Source organism: Cucurbita moschata, unplaced genomic scaffold (assembly GCF_002738365.1).
Source record: "Cucurbita moschata cultivar Rifu unplaced genomic scaffold, Cmos_1.0 Cmo_Scf00034, whole genome shotgun sequence".
Lineage (NCBI taxonomy): Eukaryota > Viridiplantae > Streptophyta > Magnoliopsida > Cucurbitales > Cucurbitaceae > Cucurbita > Cucurbita moschata.
The window spans coordinates 920,163-941,904 of NW_019268550.1; the positions used below are offsets into that span (position 1 = coordinate 920,163).

The 21,742-nt window shown below is 36.5% G+C and overlaps 2 protein-coding genes and 1 long non-coding RNA gene across 3 annotated transcripts in view; all 3 read left to right on the forward strand.

The window, feature by feature from the left end:
• Positions 1-8,111, forward strand: part of LOC111430862 (structural maintenance of chromosomes protein 2-1) — a 10,635-nt gene extending 2,524 nt beyond the window's left edge. Inside the window, exons 4-22 of the mRNA XM_023067319.1 lie at positions 56-346; positions 439-624; positions 698-862; positions 950-1,009; positions 1,347-1,409; positions 1,506-1,597; positions 1,840-1,936; positions 2,412-2,528; positions 2,665-2,883; positions 3,347-3,487; positions 3,556-3,723; positions 3,805-3,989; positions 4,198-4,291; positions 4,358-4,446; positions 4,567-4,792; positions 5,358-5,432; positions 5,700-6,342; positions 6,430-7,751; positions 7,838-8,111. Coding sequence (XP_022923087.1) covers positions 56-346; positions 439-624; positions 698-862; positions 950-1,009; positions 1,347-1,409; positions 1,506-1,597; positions 1,840-1,936; positions 2,412-2,528; positions 2,665-2,883; positions 3,347-3,487; positions 3,556-3,723; positions 3,805-3,989; positions 4,198-4,291; positions 4,358-4,446; positions 4,567-4,792; positions 5,358-5,432; positions 5,700-5,819 — 2,388 coding nt within the window. The 3' untranslated portion in view covers positions 5,820-6,342; positions 6,430-7,751; positions 7,838-8,111. The remainder of the gene's footprint in view (positions 1-55; positions 347-438; positions 625-697; positions 863-949; positions 1,010-1,346; positions 1,410-1,505; positions 1,598-1,839; positions 1,937-2,411; positions 2,529-2,664; positions 2,884-3,346; positions 3,488-3,555; positions 3,724-3,804; positions 3,990-4,197; positions 4,292-4,357; positions 4,447-4,566; positions 4,793-5,357; positions 5,433-5,699; positions 6,343-6,429; positions 7,752-7,837) is intronic.
• A 2,040-nt stretch (positions 8,112-10,151) lies between these two features.
• On the forward strand, positions 10,152-13,402 carry LOC111430863 (MDIS1-interacting receptor like kinase 2-like). The gene is made up of 2 exons (XM_023067320.1): positions 10,152-12,773; positions 12,853-13,402. Exons 1-2 carry the CDS (start codon positions 10,226-10,228, stop codon positions 13,158-13,160), a joined length of 2,856 nt encoding a protein of 951 aa, XP_022923088.1. The 5' UTR covers positions 10,152-10,225; the 3' UTR covers positions 13,161-13,402.
• Positions 13,403-14,825: 1,423 nt separating this feature from the next.
• Positions 14,826-15,455, forward strand: LOC111430870. Its single transcript, XR_002708392.1, has 2 exons — positions 14,826-14,977; positions 15,128-15,455. It is a non-coding gene; the product is annotated as an uncharacterized LOC111430870 (long non-coding RNA).
• Positions 15,456-21,742: the final 6,287 nt, after the last annotated feature.

Consider the following 21,742-nt stretch of genomic DNA (forward strand, 5'->3'; position numbering starts at 1 on the left):
AAAAAAAAAAAAAAAAAAAAAAAAAAAAAAAAAAAAAAAAAAAAAAATTGTACAGGGAGTATCAGCTGGCAAGGGAAGTGGAGATGAGAAGAAATGTCTTGAAGATCAACTAGGCGATGCTAAAGTAGCTGTTGGGAGTGCTGAAACCGAACTAAAACAATTGAAAACAAAAATAAGCCATTGTGAAAAGGAACTTGCGGAGAAAACTAAGCAATTATTGTCGAAGCGTGAAGAAGCTATTTCTGTAGAGAATGAGTTAAGTACTAAAAGAAAAGATGTAGAGAATGTCAAGCTTTCGTTGGAGTCTCTCCCATACAAAGAGGGCCAGTTAGAAGCTTTACAAAAGGCCAGTGCTATTTCTTTGATTCTTTGTACTAACTAATTAACGCATCGATATTGATTTGATTGATCATCATGTTAACCTATATCTTTATGCAGGAACGTGCATTTGAAATGGAGAGAGTACAAAAGCTGAAAGATGAGATACGCAACCTTTCAGCACAATTAGCTAGCGTTGAATTCAAATACCGTGACCCTGTAAAAAATTTTGATAGGTCAAAGGTCAAAGGAGTAGTTGCAAAACTTATCAAAGTAAAAGATAGTTCTGCAATGACCGCCTTAGAGGTAGCTTGTTATAAATGTTGCAATACATAAATATGTACTAGAATATGTGCTCTCAAGTTAAGTGAATACGCAGGTCACTGCCGGTGGAAAAATGTTTAATATAGTTGTAGACAATGAAAATACTGGAAAGCAGTTGCTTCAGAATGGTGATCTTCGGAGGAGAGTAACAATTATACCATTGAGTAAGATACAATCTAATCCCGTTCCCCCAAGAATTCAACATGCTGCTGTCAAATTGGTTGGTTACTTAACTTAGTTCTCTTCACAGTATTGGCATTCTAAGTTCGCTTATTTAGATTTTTTTTTCAATCGGTTACCTTTTTAGGTTGGGAAGGAGAATGCCGAACTTGCACTTTCTTTAGTTGGGTATGAAGAAGAATTGAAGGTATGCTTAGACTTTTCCTTTTTATTGGATGTGGTTATAGCCTTAAATTGTTGATATATGTTGGCGTTTCTTTTCTGTGAGATCTTGATCAAGGGAAAGATGATTTAATAGATTGTTGGGAAATAAAGGGAATTTTATGCAGTTGAAGTTTGATTTAGCAACCTGGTTGTGGTTGTATGCAATAATGATGGCCATTTCAAGTTTGTACTAGAAGTGTTTTCTTTTTATAACAAGATACGGATGAATGGACTTGGTTGCAATTGTGCTTTTGGTTGTTAGGGAACTTTTGTTTTCTCAATGCAAATAACACGTTTCTCTAAATTGGTGCGCGTTGTAGAGTGCAATGGAGTATGTATTCGGTTCAACCTTTGTTTGCAAAAATATTGATGCTGCAAAAGAGGTATGTTAATTTAGTGTCCATGCTGAGAGAAATGATGTGCTCTTAGAGAAAATAATAAGTCTGCTTATAGCCTTTTTGTTATTTATCAATCTACAGGTTGCTTTTAATAGAGAAATTCACACCCCAAGTGTTACACTTGAAGGTGACATTTTTCAGCCAAGTGGTCTACTGACTGGAGGAAGTCGCAAGTATACCTCTAAACTCTCGCTTCTGTTTATAGATTTAGCAGGAACATTAAAGATTATGGATATGCAAAATAAACATGTGTTTCTTGCATACTTAAAACCTCTTGATTAGGTTCAGGGAACGCCGTATGCCCTTGACCTGGGTATATGTTGAATAAAAATAGCATATTTGCCTTCAAGCTTTAATGGCTAAGATACTTCCAAAATTTGAACTCAGCTTGTTAAGCAATTATCTCTCTTGACAGGGGTGGTGGTCAATTGTTGAGGCAGCTTCATGATTTGAAAGGGATGGAAGCCGAACTTTCCATGCATCAGAAAAAATTATCTGACATTGAAGCAAAGGTACGCTGTACAGTTTTTCTCTCGACTTTTATGGAAAGAAAGAAATATAAGCAAGCCAACTTGTAGGATTTCTGCAATATCTTTCTGAAGTTCATTGGTTGCAGTTTATACCATTTCTTGGTTTTAAGAACAATAATGTCAATGGGTAATACATGGTTTTATTACATGATACACGAAGAAGGAATTTCTTAATGTAAACAAACAAATATAGACTGCTTTGTCTTCGTATTTTTCTGTCAACATTGCTCTTTATTCACAGGGGAAAAAAACTCAACGTCCAAGTGTATTTATAGATTATTTGTCAAGCTATCTAACTATTACTTGTTGAAGCCTGCACAATTTTCATGCATTTCTTGTGGATATTTAAAATTATTTCAGTACTTCTTTGTGGCGGAATACTTTTGGAAAATTGAATGGTGTTCTGGTCAGCTACCTATTTTAAAATTCTTACGTTTAAATTGTTTTTTTATGTCAGATTTCAGAGATCCTTCCACTCCAAAAAAAGTTTGCGGACTTAAAGGCGAAGTTAGAGCTTAAAATGAATGATCTCTCGTTATTTCAGACAAGAGCAGAGCAAAATGAGCATCATAAGGTTTTATCACTTTTGACCTCTTTATATAAGTCTAATGTTTGGAATTATGCTTAGATTGTAATTTGATGCTCGAGTCTCCTTATCTTGAACTCAATTTGTTTCGGCTTTTTATTCTGTTCTCTTGGTGTCTTTTAAGCTTGGTGAATTGGTGAAGAGGATTGAGCAGGAGCTTGAAGAAGCAAAAGCTACTGCCAAAGGAAAGGAACTTGAATATAAGGATTGTGTGAATGCTGTTTCGTTGCTTGAAAAATCAATCAAAGAGCATGACAATAATCGAGAAGGAAGGTTAAAAAACCTTGAGCAAATGATTAAGGCGACAAAATCTAAACTGCAGTCATGTTTAAAGGATTTAAAGGTACACGGCTTCAGTAGAAATTACCATTCCTGACTTTCTCATTGAAAATTGGTAATTAAGAATAATATCGTGTTGAAGACATGCCCTCCTGTACGTATTTCTTTTATTTTTTATTAGATTCAAAATTTTGCGCTCACTTAGTCAAGTAAAAAATTTCAAGCTTTAACAAGTGACGAGATAGGTTATAAAACTGAATAACTATTTAGGAGAACACAAATATTACAGGAAAATGAAGTACTTCATCCAGACACCTTCATATGCTCATTGTAAGATTTGAGGCGTATGTAATATGGAAAATGTTTTGGGGGAAGCCCCGCACCTTGGAATTCTATTCTTCTGGCGATTCCATGATAGCTAATTGTTAATGTATATTCCGATAATTTATTAACAACTGTGCCATCAATTTGTCAGCATGGTGTCTAACTTATCATCCTTTTTAACACATGGTCCTACTAACTTGTAGGGGCATGAAAATGAAAGGGAGAAGCTTGTCATGGAAATGGAAGCTGTTGTACAAGAGAAGGCAACATTAGAGGCTCAATTAATTGCTATGAAAACACAAATTAACAATTTAACCTTGGAACTAGAAGAAAAGAGGGCCAAGGTATAAGAAAAACCTTTAGCTCCCTGAAGTTGAGAGAAATTATTGTTACCTGATTCTCTCCATTGCAGGTACTTTCCATAAAAAGTAAAAATGATCTGGCTCAGTCTGAGCTCGATGCAGTCCGTTTGAAGATGAAGGAATGTGATTCCCAAATCAGTTGCATTGTCAAAGAGCAGCAAGAACTTCAACATAAACTTAGTGAAATGAGTATTGAGAAGAAGAAAATGGAAAATGATGTATAATACTTAATATTGTATTCATTCTAAGGTAATTGAGTTGACACTATCAATAAACAATACCTTCTGTTTTTATGTTAGGTAAAACGATTACAGATGGAAAGGAAAGATTGTTCTGTTCGAGTGGACAAATTGGTTGAGAAACATGCATGGATTGCATCTGAGAAACAGCTATTTGGAAAAAATGGAACTGATTATGATTTTGAATCACGTGATCCTTGTAAAGCTATAGAAGAACTCGAAAGACTGCAGGCTCAACAATCCAGGTGAGTGGCATGGCTTAGAAATTCAAGTTTCAAATATTACTATTTAAATGGTATCCTAATTTTTTGGGCATATTGTGCATGCTTTTGCAATTATGCAATACCGATCTTGATAGATGCTTAACTGATTGTTGTGAAGTTCGAAAGATTATGCTAAAATCGTTACCACCCTACTGTCACCCCCTCTAAACTTTTCTCTTTGCATATGAAGCCTTGAGAAAAGGGTGAACAAGAAAGTAATGGCAATGTTTGAGAAAGCGGAGGATGAGTACAATGATTTGATGTCCAAGAAGAACATCATCGAGGTTAGTTTCATCAATTATGCATACATTTCCTTGTCTTCATTTTACTAACTAAACTCTCTTTTTTAGAACGATAAATTTAAAATAAAGAAGGTGATCGAAGAATTAGATGAGAAAAAGAAGGAAACCCTGAAAGTTACTTGGGTAAAAGTTAACAGGTGAGTAGAATTGTGTAGATCGTTAGCCATCTCATTTTAGTTCATCTTGTTCATTTTCCCCTGTTTTCCTCGACTCAAATAAGTGGACTGAGCATCTTGTTTGATATTATCTTTATACAGTGACTTTGGTTCCATTTTTTCTACATTACTACCTGGGACCACGGCTAAATTAGAGCCCCCTGAAGGTTGCAGCTTCTTAGATGGTCTTGAAGTACGAGTAGCATTTGGTGGTGTTTGGAAGCAGTCATTATCAGAATTAAGTGGAGGTCAACGATCTTTGTTGGCACTTTCTCTAATTTTAGCATTGCTTCTCTTCAAACCAGCTCCACTTTATATCCTGGACGAGGTTTGTTCGATTTTCTTGACTGTGGTTCTTTGTAAAATACACTTTAAAATTTGATCAACATATTATGTTTTTTATTCGGGATCTTGGTTTGGAAATTTGATGGAGACTAGCTCCGGATTACACCGGATGATTTACGCCTCTTTTTAGCACCTTTCCTTGACCTTGTTTTGAGTTAATTAAGATTACTGTGAGCTCTATCATCTGTGTCCTTTTCTCTCCTTTCTTTGCTGCTCTCCCTTTTATCCCCTCTTTTTTCTTGGGGTATGGGAATGGGTGCTCGTATGTTTAATATCTCACTCTGCTGTACTTCTTAGGTCCCAAAAGGGTAACAAAAAGAAAGAAAGAGATGATCAAAAGGGTTGATTGGAAGTAATGGGATAATACAATTTTTTTTCTTTTAAGATTTTCTTTTTATACAGCGCAGCTGGAAAGTGTCATGATAAGACATTTTTTTTTTTTCACTTTTAGTTTAATTTGTTTTACTCACTTCAGTCTCTATATAAGAGAACATCCTGTCCTCATCAAATTGATATGCAACCATCATACTGTGTTCCTTGATTTTCAGGTTGATGCAGCTCTTGATTTAAGCCATACACAGAACATCGGGAGGATGATCAAGGCTCACTTCCCACATTCCCAGGTTTCTTTCATTTTCTTGACACTCATCGGATTTATTATTATTTTTTAAAATACGTTTTTCTTACAGTTGCATTCAAAATGAAAGTCTAATAGATTTACTAGCCATAAAACAATCAAAATATGAGATTTAAGATGGGATGACTTCTACCAGCATGAAATATTATTGAAAGAAAGATTCAAATTAGTAATTGTGAGAACTATCGGCTCATTTTGATCCAAGCAGACAATGTTATGGTAGCTTATCCTTTTCATTTCTTTGATCCAACAGTTCATCGTTGTTTCACTCAAGGAAGGCATGTTCAACAATGCCAATGTACTTTTCCGGACCAAATTCGTAGATGGTGTTTCCACTGTTCAGAGAACTGCTACTGCTAAGCAAAACAAGTGATCCTTGTACTGTACAAGATCTTAGTCCCTTTTACTTCTTTCTTATTTCTGTGGAACAAATGACATCTTTATTGTTTTCCATCAAACCCATTACAATGATATGTAAATTATTGCCAGAAATTTCTGAACATATTAAACGAAAGTATATAGACGGCTGGCTTCATTGACTGAGTAACACAGGTTGATGACTTTTCCTTGCAAAAGTATAAAAGTTGGTGAAGACCGCTAGTGGTAAATCGCCGAACAGTCTCCGAGTCAAAAAGTGTTGTGGAGACCAAAACTTTGAAATCTGTTTCCTCGAAAGTGAAGCCCTCCCATTAGCGTATTGGGTTAGCCAATATATACACCACCAAAGTCTCTCTAATCCCACACACCATTTTGAGCTTTGTACAATCAAAAACCAATGGCTTCACCTACAGCTTTGGTTGCTTGGAAGAAGGTTGCCTTCTTGGCTTTCCTTCTTATTGCTGTCAGTGTTTCTGCAAGAGAACTTGCTGGGGCTAACGTTGTCACACGCACAGCCCGTAAGTCCGTTTAAGCTTTTGAGTTGATAAGTGATTTAACTGTTCTTTTCATGAGGCTTTTATCACTTTTTGTGTTCGAGTCAACAGGTGAGATGGCGGCGGAGCCCAATGGTGTGATAGGAGGCAGCAGATTAATAGCTCGACAATTGGATACCGCTTGGAGAGGACATTATTCTCCTCCTCCTCCTCGTTCTCCTCCTCCTCCTCCCCATTCCTCCTAAGGGCAAGGTCTTGAGGTCTGTTAGTGTATTTTATCTTTAGTTACCCTTCTTTGCCCTTTTGGTGGGTTTGGATAATAAGGATGTCTGATCCACAAGTTTTATGAATTTCTTTTCCTGCAAGGTTGTGGCCTTTAAAGGCGTGGTGTGTGTGTGTCGTTGGAGTTAAATTCAAGCTTAATAATCAGAGTTTAATAGCATACTACTCTTGTTGTTTACAGTGTTTCTATTTTGTAATTACTTATGTCAATGTCAGACACACAAAAATATGCAATTTTATCACTTAAGTGAGCAGTGAATACAAAGAAAGAAAGAAAGAAATGGCCGACTTCCTTGACTTCACAGCCCAAGTCGACGGAGGTAAGTGGTAGGTAGGAAACAGTCGGACCACCTGCCAACCTTGGCACTCTTATTCTTCACCTTTTTCCTCTTAAAATCTGAAGACGAGTAGCCTAAGGGGCATGAAATTACAACTCCTGCACTTCCTCCTCCTTCACTTCGATGACTGATCTCACTACACTTAGAGCTTCGTGGTAAATATTCGCCCTTAAAATGTTGAGGGCCAAATATACCAACCAATAGCTTACCATGCTCTAACATTTGGACTAGGGATTCGAAATCCTGGGCATGAGGTGTTATCGGCTTAAGGACGAACCAAAATAGAAGTTGATAGGCATGTGACACTTGAGTAACGAAAGGTATATGAATAAATGGAGACTACAAATAAGAGTGATCTGGAGGATAAAATCACTAAGAAAGAATTAAAAGAATTAAAAATCACGTGTAACTTCATTTTTTTTTTGTGGCTTAATTATAAAAACTCTAAATTAAGTACATTGTAAGGAAAAAAACGAAAATATCCAGAGTAGTGTGAGGCCATGAAACCCGAGTGTCAACCACTCAAAATGGCCGACATGTTTGACTCTTGGAGCTCAGGAGTGGAAGTGGAAGTAGGAACAGCCACAGCCACAGCCACAGCGACGAGCTGAAGTCTTGTAAGTTGGGGCATCTTAAATATAAGTAAACAAAGTTAGGCCTTGAGCTACCTCCAAAAGCTTATTAAAAAAATGGCGTCCCCCAGGAGGATCCGGATTTCCCTTCTCTTGAGGCTGCTTTTCTTTGCTTTGCTTCTCGTTGCCTCTACTGCTTCTACAGCCAACAGCAAGGCTTTGCTCCACTTTCCTCGTACTCGTAAGTTGTCTGTCTTGTTTCCCATTATTATTGTCTCTGATACGTACTAGTAGCCTCCATGGTTTCATGGTTTCAATTGGTTTCAGGCAAAATGGCGATGGAGGACGGACAGGTTGGGAAGGGTACATCAAAGAAACCAACTGCTGATGATGTCCCATGGGGAGGAGGCTATGTTCCTCCCATATTAAGCAACCACCCTTGATACCTCATTTGTTTGGATCAGCTCTGTGTTCTTCTTTTTGTTGCTGTTCTTGTCTTTTGGGGAGCATCCCATCCTATCTTATGTTCTTCACCCTACAATAACTTTAATGTTTCTCTTTTCTTTTTTATTTTAATGGAACGTTATATTACGTAACAAAATCTACCTCGTTTGTGAACATATTCTTAAAACAATGCCATGAACTTAACAAAAAAAAAAAAAAATCTTTAAACAATTACAAAAATAAGGAAGGGAATAAACAATGCCTTGGTCTATCCCAAAGGCTACATGGAACAAGAAAAATGCATATACCCTAATTTCTATTCCATGGTCGTCACGATGATGTTGTCACCCGTGTAGAGGTACCTTTTCTTTACTTGAAAATGAGAGTACACGTGACTTGAGTATTTTAAGAAATACCTAGTAAATACCTCCAAAAAAAAGTCGGTTAATACATACACAAGCAATGATGAAGGGACCTATCCTTCCATAAAATCATTTCATGTCCTTGAACTCTACCCACGACCTATGTATGTGCACATGGACCCACCAAACAGGTGTATATGTACTCTTAAGTCTATCCTTTAGCTAGTGCACGCTAAACCACACGAAAATGGAGTGGAGTGTTGCCCACATTCGATTTTTAAATTGTTTCTAAAACTATCTTAGAAATAATTTTGCACATCTTCTAATTAGAGAACAATAAGTAAATCACATTGAAAAGCTTCAATTATTAAATTATGAGTAGACGAAGTGGAGTAGAGTGTTGCCCACTTTTGGCCACAATCCTTGAACCCATTGTGGAGACTTCTTTCAAAGGGGTTAGGTGGAAAACTCAGCACATCTTCTCAACATCTAATCCTTTCTTTTTTCAACTATTTCAGACCTTGTAACGTCAATTCTTTTAAATATTGTTTATTTTTCGTTTTCATTCGTACGTAGTTTTAGTGTAACGGCCGAAGCCCACCGCTAATATATACTGTCATCTTTGAGTTTTTCCTTTCAAATTTCTCTTCAAGGCTTTAAAACGCGTTTGCTAGAGAAAGGTTTCCACATCCTTATAAAGAAGGTTTCCTTCTCCTCCACAATTAATGTGAGATATCATAATCCACCCCCTTCAGGACCCAGTATCCTTGCTGACACCCGTTCCTTTCTCCAATCGATGTGGGTCTCCACCAAATTTACCCCTCTTCGGGGCCCAGCGTCCTTATTGGCACACAGTCTCCTCGTTGGCACATAGTCCAGCGTCGGGCTCTGATACCATTTGTAACGGCCCAAATTCACCGCCAGCAGATATTGTCCTCCTTAAGCTTTTCCTTTTCGAGTCCCCTCAAGATTTTCAAAATGTGTCCGTAAACGAACTACGCTTCATTTTCAGCGTTTCAAAATTGGACCACTTTGTAAGCTTGGAAAGATTTGGTTTGTTCTTCTCAACTTGTAATAATATAATAATCCAATTTTATTCACCTCCAACCATTTCGTCAAAGTCAACTCCTGTAATATTAATGAACAAAGCTGGTCCTATCCGTCGGCCATTCGAGTCTATCACCATTTTTTTAAAATTTAAAAATCTTTTTTATAATAATATCAACCTCCAAAGTTGGCTAATATCGTATAAAATAAAATTAAAAAAAAAAGTTATTTATTAGTCAATAAATCTCTTTCCTAACAATCACATTTGTTGAAAATTATAATTTATTTCCATGGCTTTTAGAAAACCATTGCATTCACTTCACTCACACATTCAACGATCGTATGGTTTATTGTCAACTTGGAATTTAATTTTCTAGAAATTTCTGTTCTTCCCCCTTCAAATTTCCCTTCAATATTTAAAATAATTAAACCTTCAACTACTAATAAAATACTAGATAAGTTAAAAGTTTTAAATGTATATATGTATATTATTATGTTTATAACGTCCTAAGTTCTTAGATTTAGCCAAGATTATGGATAAAATATATTTAGTTTCTTGAAGAACGGCTAGAACACAACCACTACACGTGATTTAATTTTAAAATAAAAAAGGAAAATTAGTTGTTTGAATACTTAGAACAAGACAGAATCTAAAGTAGAGAAGACAGCGACTTGAAAAGGTGGTAACCTGTTTGGTCGTTTTTCCAAATCTGCACACTGTTTCTTTTCTTTTTTCACATTGAAGACTTCGAAACTTGGCAAAAAAAGGTTGAATTTTTGACCCATGTTCATCAACCCAGTTCGTTTCTTCTATATATCTTCACGATATCTTTCTGCAATTCCCAATTGGGAGCTTACAACTATGGCTACTCATAGCCAAACCCGACAATGGTGCTACTCTGTTTTGTTTACTCTGTTTCTTCTTCTCTCTGTTGAAGCCATTGACGCCATAGCCATGGAAACTGAAGCTCTTCTGAGATGGAAACAGAGTCTCCCTAAGCAGTCGGTTCTTGATTCATGGGTTGTTCCTTCAAACTCGAGCTCCTCTGTTTCAAACCCATGTCAATGGCGGGGCATTTCGTGCAATAAACAGAGCAGCGTCGTTGAAATCAAGCTCGACAATACTGGTTTAGTTGGTACTCTCGATCACTTGAACTTCTCTTCGTTTCCAAATCTCCTTCGTCTTGATCTCAAAATCAATAATCTCACTGGTGTGATTCCCCCCTCCATTGGTGTTCTTTCAAAGCTTCAGTTTCTTGATCTTTCCACCAACTTTCTCAACAGTACTCTGCCTCTGTCTCTCGCGAATCTCACAGAGGTTTTTGAGCTTGATGTTTCTCGTAATTCCATTACTGGGTCTTTGGATTCTCGTCTTTTTCCAGATGGGTCTGGTAATTCCAAAACTGGGTTAAGGAGTTTGAGGAATCTTTTGCTTCAAGATACTCTGCTTGAAGGCAGAGTACCCGAAGAGATCGGGAATATCAAGTCTTTGAATTTGATTGCTTTTGATAGAAGCCAATTTTCAGGTCCAATTCCTCACTCTTTGGGGAATTTGAGTAACTTAAACATTCTTCGTCTCAATGACAATCATTTCTCTGGAGAAATTCCTCAAAGTATTGCAAATTTGAAGAACTTGACTGATTTGCGCTTGTTCATCAACAATTTATCTGGTGAAGTGCCACAGAATTTGGGAAATATGTCATCTTTAACTGTTCTTCATCTTGCTGAAAACAATTTCATAGGTAGTTTACCTCCCGATGTCTGTAAAGGAGGGAAACTCGTAAATTTTTCAGCTGCATTCAACGGTTTTACCGGTCCAATCCCTATGAGCTTGAAGAACTGTCCTAGTTTATACCGTGTTTTGATTCAGAGTAACAACATTACCGGATCATTGGACCAAGATTTCGGAGTGTATCCAGAGCTTAATTACATCGACTTAAGCAACAATCAGTTCAATGGAAATCTTTCTCCAAAATGGGGAGAATGCAAAAACTTGACCCTTTTGAGGATCACAGGCAACAGGGTTAATGGCGAAATCCCAAATGAGATCACTCAGTTGGAGAATCTGGTAGAGCTCGAGCTTTCGTCGAATAATCTCTCTGGATCGATCCCAAAAAGCATCGGAAACTTGTCGAGCCTATCGGTACTCGGACTACGAAACAATCGGCTTTCTGGGTCGATCCCTGCCGAGCTAGGAAGCCTTGTGAATTTAGCACATCTAGACCTCTCCATGAACATGTTGAGTGGATCAATCCCTTCTGAAATAGGCGACAGTGTCAAGCTGCAATATTTAAGCTTGAGCATGAACCAGCTGAATGGCTCAATCCCATTTCGAATAGGAAGCCTTGTGACCTTACAAGATTCACTAGATCTAAGCCACAATTCATTAAGTGGAGCAATTCCTTCCCTCTTGGGGAATCTTCGAAACTTGGAGAATTTAAACTTGTCTCATAACAATCTTTCTGGATCAATACCAGATTCATTAGGCAACATGATGAGCTTGGTGTCTATTAATCTATCCAACAACGATCTAGAGGGCCCTCTTCCAAGTGAAGGCATCTTCAAAACAGCTAAATTAGAAGCTTTTATTAACAACAGAGGATTATGTGGAGATTTGAACGGTCTCCCACGCTGCAATAGTCCTGTGATGACAGATGATCAAGAACAGAACAGCCACAAAAACCTTGTAAAGGTTCTTGTTCCATCTTTATTGGGAGTACTTTTAGTATCTATTGCAATCTTTGGGGTTGTTTTTTGTATCCTTAGAAAGAAAACCAGGCAAGATCCCGAAGCGAACATGACGAGAGTGAGGGAGAAAGTGTTTTCAAATATTTGGTATTTCAATGGTCGAATCGTGTATTCCGACATAATCAACGCGACGAACGAGTTCGACGACGAGTACTGCATAGGGGAAGGAGGATCAGGGAAGGTTTACAAAGTGGAAATGCCTGGAGGTGAGGTGTTTGCAGTGAAGAAGCTGCATTCATGGGATGATGAAAAGGGGTATCAGAATCAGAAGAGTTTTGAGCATGAAGTAGCTGCTTTGACAGAAGTAAGGCATAGGAACATTGTTAGGCTGTATGGATTCTGTTCTAGAGGTGTTCATACGTTTTTGGTTTATGATTATATTGAAAGAGGGAGTTTAGCTCATGTTCTGAGTAGAGAAAAGGAAGCGAAGGCGTTCGAGTGGTCGAAGCGGGTCGAGGTCGTAAAAGGCATTGCACAAGCGCTATCTTATCTTCATCATGATTGTCGGCCTCCGATTATACACCGCGACGTAACAGCTAACAATGTCGTGTTGGACTCTGAGTTTGAAGCACATCTTGCGGACTTTGGTACGGCAAGGTTCTTGAAACCTGACGTGTCTCGTTGGACGACTGTTGCTGGCACTCATGGCTATGTTGCCCCAGGTGAGATTAAATGTTCTTCGAGTTTAATTTTGTGTTTAATATATTCCTTAACTAATTAGATGAACTTCAAATGTGACAGAGCTTGCATACACTATGGTGGCGACTGAGAAATGTGACGTTTATAGCTTTGGAGTCGTGGCGTTTGAAGTCTTGATGGGAAAGCATCCAGGAGACGTAATTCTATCGTTGCATTCTTCAACTGATTATAAGGTTGAGTTGAACGATATCTTAGACTCTCGTGTTGCGCTTCCTCAAGACGAGAGAACAATCAGTGACTTGAGTTTGATAATGAGTCTAGCAATTTCGTGCTCCCAAAAACATCCCCAATCACGACCAACTATGCGCAATGCATGCCAATTGCTGGAGCTGCAAGCTGGAAACAATTAGTATTTTGAGACAACTTAATCGGTGAAGTCGTCATAGCTGCCGATCATCCACAAGTTTGTTTCATAGTTTAGCTTATTTTGTATTTTGCTTGTGATTGTTATTTGGTGATCTTAGTCTTCGAGCATTTATGCAATTATTTTCAAAAGAGTTGTGTATATAACGCTTAAAGAATTGTGTTGTAAATGTTTTTAAGAGAAAATTATGTAATTAAGATGAAGTGATTGATTATTATTTTAATAGCATTTTCAATGAGTTCGTTTTCAATAATAACAACCCATTAGAGGTTACTTAAATATTATTTCATAAACAAAAATCGGGACGTGGATTGATGAACAATTTTTCCACCATCAGCTTACACCCACTATTATCCTCTTTGAACTTTTTATTTCACGCTTTTCTTCAAGGTTTAAAAACGCGTCTGCTAGAGAGAGGTTTCTACACCCTCTCGGGCTTACAAAGAATGCTTCGTTCTTCTCTCCGATTTGGGGTCTCACAATCCACCCCCTTCAGAGTCTAGTGTCCTCGTTGCACTCGTTCCTGTCTCCCATCGATGTAGAATCTCACATTACTCCCTCTATGATTCTCCACCCTAATAGGGGAGGATCTTCATGAGACCTCGATCTCGAGGGTTACAAGATGATATCTAGTTATGAGTCTTGTATGAAGAAGAATAGTAGTCGGTCAAACATGCAAACCAATTCGAACATAGTTCAGTGAGTAAAATCACTAACTACCATCTCAAAAGATTAATCCTAATAATTATAACGTGCTTTGATAAATAATATTTTAATTTTAATATCGAGTTGGTGAACCTTTCAAACCAAGTAAGGAAATTAAAAGGCAGTCGTTGTCAAAAAAAAAAAAAAAAAACTTTGCTTTAAATTATGAGTACCATCATAGAAGACTACAAACTAGCATTTATTATTATTATTATTATTATCATTATTATTATTATTATTTACGATTTTAGTTGGCAGCCCATCACCCTCGTCCTACACGGTCAGCCTTCATCCATACAAAGTCTTCTATCAAATAATTTAAACTTTTTATTTCCAAAATTCATTTAAAATTTGTGTTTCAATTACGTGATATTCAAGTCCTTTTCAAAAATAATTTCTGATTTTCATAGTAATAATTAATAATTAATATTTTTCTTTATTGAATAAATGAAAAATAAGTTATTCCTCCCGATCAATCATTTTCGGATTATTATTTTCAAACTATTGAATCCTAACGTCACAAGTAAAATGTTATGATACTATTTATTGTAACGAAAGTGAAAGCAAGATCAATTGTACTCACACAAATGTCAGCTAACAAACGGGTCCATCAGTCATAGTCTAACACAAAGGTGATACTAATGACAACCCGAGCGCGAGGAAATTGTAAATTTATTCATATTTTTCCTGAAATCGCCGCCAATTCTGACCACAATTTAGGGTGCATCTATAGCCATTAAGGCTCTCTTTCTGTAACCTTTGTTTGGTTCATACCCCATTTCCAGGATATGAACAAGCTCAAAAAGTTGAACATTGACCATAAGAAAAAGGCAACAAATTTGCAGAGGATGATCCAAGTTTGAGACATTTTGTCAAACAACAAAGAAAAGTGATATCCAATGAGATCAGCACACGAATTGGCTTCAAAACCCTTTAGTTTTTAGCCTATAAATATGCTGTTTAACGAGAAGATATCTCCAATGGCTTCAAACAACAAATCAATGCTTTGGAAGGTTTTATTTGCTATCATGCTCATTCTTTGTTCTTCCCACATGGCGTTTGGGAGACATATTGCTGATGCTACCCCTCGTAGATCATGTGAGTATCACCTTTTCAATTCTCCCATGATCATCAATTTTAAGCATGGATGTCTTTTTTTTTTTTTGGCTAATTTTGTTAAAAAATATTGATTTGATCTTTTTTTGTTGGTAAATTTCTTTAAGTTTTGTTTGTTATATTTGAGTGCAGATAATGAAAACAATAAGGAGAGTATATCAAGAGCTCTACTTGGTTCACAAACTGACGTCCCAAGAAGGGGTAACTATGGAGGAGGGGAGCCCTCAAGTTGATTCAAACAGCTACTTCTTCAAGCTTTCTTTTGGAGAAAAATATGTTGTCCTTTTGAATTTATACAACTATTTATTTCTTGTAGGCCTAAAATTTCTCACTTGTGGATGGAAAACTATATAGAATGAGAAACAACGAGTGATTAATATTATTATACGAGTTTGACCATGTATTTCAATCAAATTAATTCGGTAGTTGAGGGATTCGTATTATAGGATACTTGTTCTAATACCGTATTGATTATCTGCTTTGACTTAGTATGTATCATCGTCAACTTCATAGTTTTTAAAACAACGTCTGCTAGGGAGAGGTTTCCATACCCTTGTAAGAAATTTTTGGTTCCCCTCTCCAACCAATTTGAGATCTCACAGTCCACTCCCTTGGAGGCCAACGTCCTTGCTGGCTCATCATTTGGTGTCTGCTCTGATACCATTTATAACAGCCTAAGCCCACTGCTATAAATATTGTCTGTTTTGACCGGTTACGTATCGCCAATATCATCTATAATAGTCCAAGTCCACGCTAGTTGATATTGTTTGCTTTAACTCATTATATATAGTCGTTAACCTCACTGTTTTAAAATACGTCTACTAAGGAGAGGTTTTCACACCCTTGAGAAATGCTTCGTTTTTCTCTCCAACCGATTTGGGACCTCACACGAATCAACCTAAAATTTTAAGTAAATGGATTACCGTTAGGTCAATATTTAACATTGATTCAGCTGATGCCATACTAAAAGAAGTCACTTAGGTACCAAACCACTTAGGTACAACAATGGCGCAGCAGATCATCATCGTTCCAACCACCATTTTTATGCTTTGTGTAGCTCTGAAGAAGCTTCACCCTCTTCAACCATCGATGACCGAGTTCGATTCCTATATCCTAAATTACCCAACACCTCGAACAGCTTCGAGTTATGACCGAAAAAAAGTTGATATATTAATAAATCATCAACTATCTTATAGTAAATCATATTGATATACTAAATATATATTTTGTTTCAACGTTCCAATGCTATCAAACTTAAAATTTTATCATCTATTGATCATAAATATGTTATATTTTTATTTGTATTCTTATGGCAAGGCTAAGTATATAATATTTATTAGAAGCTGCGAGATGGCAACGGAGTTGAAGCATTCCAAGTCAGTGATTGGAAAACCCTTTGGACTCCCAAAATTTATGTATATATATATATATATACTTAGCCTATCTAATCAAAGTATCGAAGTTTTCTTTGTCTATCTAAAAAGATATGTCTTGGAAGAGACATTCCATTATTTTGCAGGCCCTCTTAGCTATTTTGCTTCTTATGGCTTCTCTTGGTGCTGCTAGAACCCTCGTTTCTCAACCTCGGACACCTTGTAAGTTCTTTTTCGTACGGCGAGTCTTATAATTTAGGTCAAGTTTGATAACCATTAAATTTATTAGACTCCACGTGAAATTCTAGATTGGAGAGAATAACCAAACATTCTTTATAAGAGTGTGAAAATGTAACGGCCTAACCTCACTACTAGCCGATATTGTCCTCTTTGGGCTTTCCTTTTTGCGCTTCCCCGTAAGGCTTTAAAACACCTCTGCTAGTGAAAAGTTTTCACACCTTTATAAAGGGTGTTTCGTTCTCCTTCCCAACTAATGTGGGATATCAAAATAAATCTCTTCCTAACAGACACGTTTCAAAAACTTTAAGGAGAAACCCGAATGGAAAAACAAAAAAAAATGACAATGCACCCCATTTATGAACCATTTGTTGCTTTACAATCATTTTCGTCTTTGATAAAGAAATATATGATAGGTTGTTAATGAACATATATCCATGGTGTTGGTGTGTACATTTCAGACGAGCAAGATGAAAGGAAGAGAACGAGTACTCATATTAAACCTGGAGCTCCACCAAGAGGAGGAAATTACTGATGCAATTCAACAAATGCCGAATTCAAATGTCATTTCATTGTTCATCGTTCATGTTATATTCGTATTTTCAATATCAATCGATAAAAACAAAATCGTTATCAAACACGATTTAATAAATTTATAAATTCCTTAAATTTTCCACAAGATGATTGTGTACATGTTTATCACAACCCTATTAGGTAAGTGTGAAGGGATGTGTATCACCCTTTGAAAGACGATGAACCCTAAAAATAGTTTAAACCAACAAACTAAATTGTTATTAATTTAAAGGAAGGGAAAAGAAAAAAGGTGTTTTTTCATTTTTTTACCGTTTACCCTTTATTTTATTTGGGCACGATTATTATTAATTAATATTCAAAATGCGTTGTCTCCAAAATATTAATATAACGTATGTTGGAGAGCACTAATGTAATAAAGTCATGGGATCGCTCCCTTTTTCTTAACCAATTTCAAAGTCCTATGCATTCATTTTTGGTGCCACATAAAATATTCTCTACCCAATACCGATACAGAGTATCGTTTCATTTATATACCTCTCAAAATTGATATTGAATGTAATCATATTATAAAATGGGATTATGAATTCAAAAAGTGGTATCTTTATATGATAAGGACTAAAGTGAACGTGTGTGAAGATGAAAATTTGAAGCTTGAAATGAAGCATCAAAAAGGTCGAATCCACATTGGACAAGTCGTTTAAGAGAGTTCAAAAGTCCAATCCACATGAAACTGTTAGGGTTATATTATTATAGACTATGATGCTAAGAAATTTCTATCACTTGATCACTTCATACCTCCATATATTTATAGCTTCCCCATATGAAAGAGATGCAATCAGAAATCATTCTGTAAATGGCTTCAAAGATATCTTTGTTCATGTGGAAATTGTTGGTGATTATAATGATGATCTTAGCCGTTTTCAACGTAGCATCCACAAGTTTGGAGGCCATGCCACCTGCTGCATGTAAGTCATGTTTGGCTGATGATGATCTAAGTATTTGGTATATTTTAGAACTCTAATTCTCATTCTAACTTGATATCATCTCTTTTTTTGGTTTAAAGATGAGGAAGATTCGAGGAACAATGCTACAAGTCCACCCAAGCAGCGTGCAAAACGTGACACCCCTTGTTGTGGGAACTACTAGAAAGAGATTAAGGAGAAAAGATTATGAATTTATAATGATTTATAGGAGTCTTATATTTGATATTGCATACTACTTGTTGTTATATGAAATCAAGTGCTTCTAAATATAGAGGGTTTGGTTTCACTATCATTTACATATAATAATGGAGATGTTTCCTTCTTCATCAAGTGTTCATTCAAGATTATCAAAGCTTTTAAAATGTTTAGTTATTACCCTATTTATCGATACGATATCATTTTTAACTTGAATATCACAGCGTACCATAATATAGATCTTTCATATTGTGAGATCCCACCTCGGTTGGAAAGGGGAATGAAGTATTCTTTATAAAGGTGTGTAAACTTCTCCCTAGTATACGCTTTTAAAAACCTTAGAGGAAAATCCGTAAGGGAAATCCCAAGGAGAACAATATCTGCTAGTGATGGGTTTGGGTTGTTACTAATGGTACCAGAGTCAGATATTGGCCAGTGTACCAACGAGAACGCTAAGTCCCAAAGGGGTGGTTGTGAGATCCCACATTGATTGGAGAGAGGAACGAGTGTCAACGAGGATGTTGGGCTCCGAAGGGAGTGGATTGTGAGATATCACATCGATTGGAGAGGGGGAACAAAACATTCTAGGCTCAAAAGGGGGTAGATTATGAAATTTCACATCAGTTGAAGAGGGAAACGGAATACTCTTTACAAGGGTGCGAAAACTTCTACCTACTAGACGACCTTGAACGTAAAAGACAACATCTACTAATGATGTACTAGGTTAAGAAATGATCAATAATGTATACACATTTTTTTTTAATCCAAAACTATGTTATTTATGAGAATAAATCAAAATAGACCAATGAGAAAAGAAATTTATAGAGATGTATATTAAGAAAATTAAGAGCTAAGATGTCCCATATTAGTTGGGGAGGAGAACAAAACACCTCCAAGGGTGTGGAAACTTTTCCGAGAAAGTTCGAAAGGGAAAGTCCAAAGAGAAAATATCTGCTAGCAGTGGATTTGAATCGTTACATAATTTGATATCAATCTGTATTGAAAAAAAATTAATTTGAGCATAAACAATATCTTAATAATTAGTCATTAGTGTTCTAGGTTAGTATGTGTGTGACACACATGGTATAATTTCATATTTTTGTAAGATGTCCGTCAATTCTGGCCACTATTTAGGCTGCATCTATGCCTACTGAGCGTCTCTTTCTGTAACAATTGTTCAGTTCATACCCCATCTTCAGCTCAAGTTTCAGAAATTTTGTCAAACAACAACCAAAGCACGAGTTGGCTTCAAATTATAATTTCAAAACTTTGGTTTTTAGGCTATAAATATGTTGTTTAAATTGCTTTCTTCAATGCTTTCAAAAAACAAATCAATGCTTTGGAAGGTTTTATTTGCTGTGGTGCTCATTCTTTGTTCTTCCCATATGGCGTTTGGAACACATATTGCAGCTGCTACCTCTCGTAGATCTTGTAAGAATCACCATGTATTTATATGGAAACTGTTGCTGATTATAATCACCATCTTTGCAGTTTTTAATGTTGCATCAACAAGTTTGGCCGCCATGTCTTCTGCTGCATGTAAGTTATCTTTAGATGATATTAGAGGGACATTTAGATGATATTAGAGGGACTAAGTTATGTTTAGATGATATTAGAGGGTATTTTGTCGATTCAAACCTCGAACTTCAAGAAAAAGGAGGGGGGTTAGGAATCACGACTCTCTACAATGGTATGATATTGTCCACTTTGATTTGGACTTCCTCAAAAGGCCTCATACCAATGGAGATATTATTCTTCCTCCCCTCGAACAAAGTACACTATAAGTCTCCCCTGAGGCTTATGGAGCTCTCGAATAGCCTCTCCTTAATCGAGGCTCGACTGCTTTCTCTGGAGCCCTCGAACAAAGTACACTATTTGTTCGACACTTTAGTCACTTTTGACTACACTTCTAAGGAATCGCGAATTTCCACAATAGTATGCTATTGTCCACTTGGAGCATAAGCTCTCCTGACTTTGCTTTGGGCTTAACCAGAAGGCCTCATACCAATGGAGATAGTATTCCTCACTTATAAACTCGTGATCTTCAACTAAATTAACCAATGTAGGACCCACTCCTAATAATCTTCAATATGGGTTATGTATTCAACATGGGTCATCATCGTTCATATATTTTTTTTTTTGAAGATGAGGAAGATTCGGGTAATGATGCTACAAGTTCACCCAACCAACGTCCAAAACGCGACACTCCTTGTTGCGGGACCTACTAAAAAGAGATCATGAATTTACAATGGAGAAGTTATATATAGGTGCCATTTATAGGCCTATAATTATATTTCATATTGCACACTACTTGTTGTTATACCAAATGGTCGCACCAACTTCTTTAATTTTAAACTTTTTATGATTGAGCATTCGAAAAAAAAAAAGTACTTTGTTGGTATATGTAAAGCCATTCATTCTTTTGAATGTTTCTCAACTTTTATATCATCATAATCACTCTTATTTAAATGTGGTTTTAGTTTATTCATGTGCTCTTCCTTTACTCAAACGGCACAAATAGAGAAAGTTCTTATACCCTTATAAGGAATGCCCATGTTTCCTTCTTCAATCGAGATGAGATCACACATTACTCCTTTCCTTTCCAGGTCGATTAAAAAATTCAGCTTTTTTTTTTTCAATCTAAAACATGTGCATCGATCTATACACAAACCCACACTTGCCAAGTGGAGGCATTGTTAAACCCAATGCACATAAACATTTTTTTTATTGAAGGAATCTGAAAGTTTGACCAATAAAATGGAGAAAAAATTGAGTAGATGAGGAGGCCTTGACCTTAATTATTCTCACAAAACGGCTTTACGCGGCTTGGCATCCATATATATACATATAGCACTTCAAAAACAATCTGTACCATAAAAATGGCTTCCAACATGGCTTCAATTGCTTGGAAGAAACTGTTGTCGATTGTTAGGCTCATCTTTCCTTCCAACGTAAATGCAAAGAGATTGAGTTCCACACCCGATATTGATGGTACGTTTATCCTTACTTTTTATACTCAAATAGTTATGATGCTGCTATCCAAGCTTGGTGGGTTGATATTGATTTCAATATCCATTCTCTATGTAGGTATGAAGCCAAAGAGACCTCCTCCTCGTCCATCTGATGGTCCAGCACATGCTGCTCCTCGTAATGGCAACTATTGAACTTTGAGATTCTCTATACAATTTCCCTTATCAATTTCATTATCATCAAATAAATATAGTTTTTACTCGATCATTTGTGATCCATCTATATTTGTATAAAACATCTAATGTGATTATTATTTATATGAAATAGTCTTATTGTAACAGCTCCAACCAACCACTAGCAAATATTGTTCATTTTAGTCTATTACGTATAGCTATCAATCTCACGATTTTAAAACACATCGGTTAGGAAAACATTTTCACACCCTTATGAAGAAT

Excerpts from the sequence above, each read along its gene's own strand:
- LOC111430863 (XM_023067320.1), top strand. The coding sequence starts at position 10,226 with ATGGCTACTCATAGCCAAACCCGACAATGGTGCTACTCTGTTTTGTTT. Across the intron at positions 12,774-12,852 it reads TCATGGCTATGTTGCCCCAG|AGCTTGCATACACTATGGTG; the intron begins GTGAGATTAAAT and ends CAAATGTGACAG.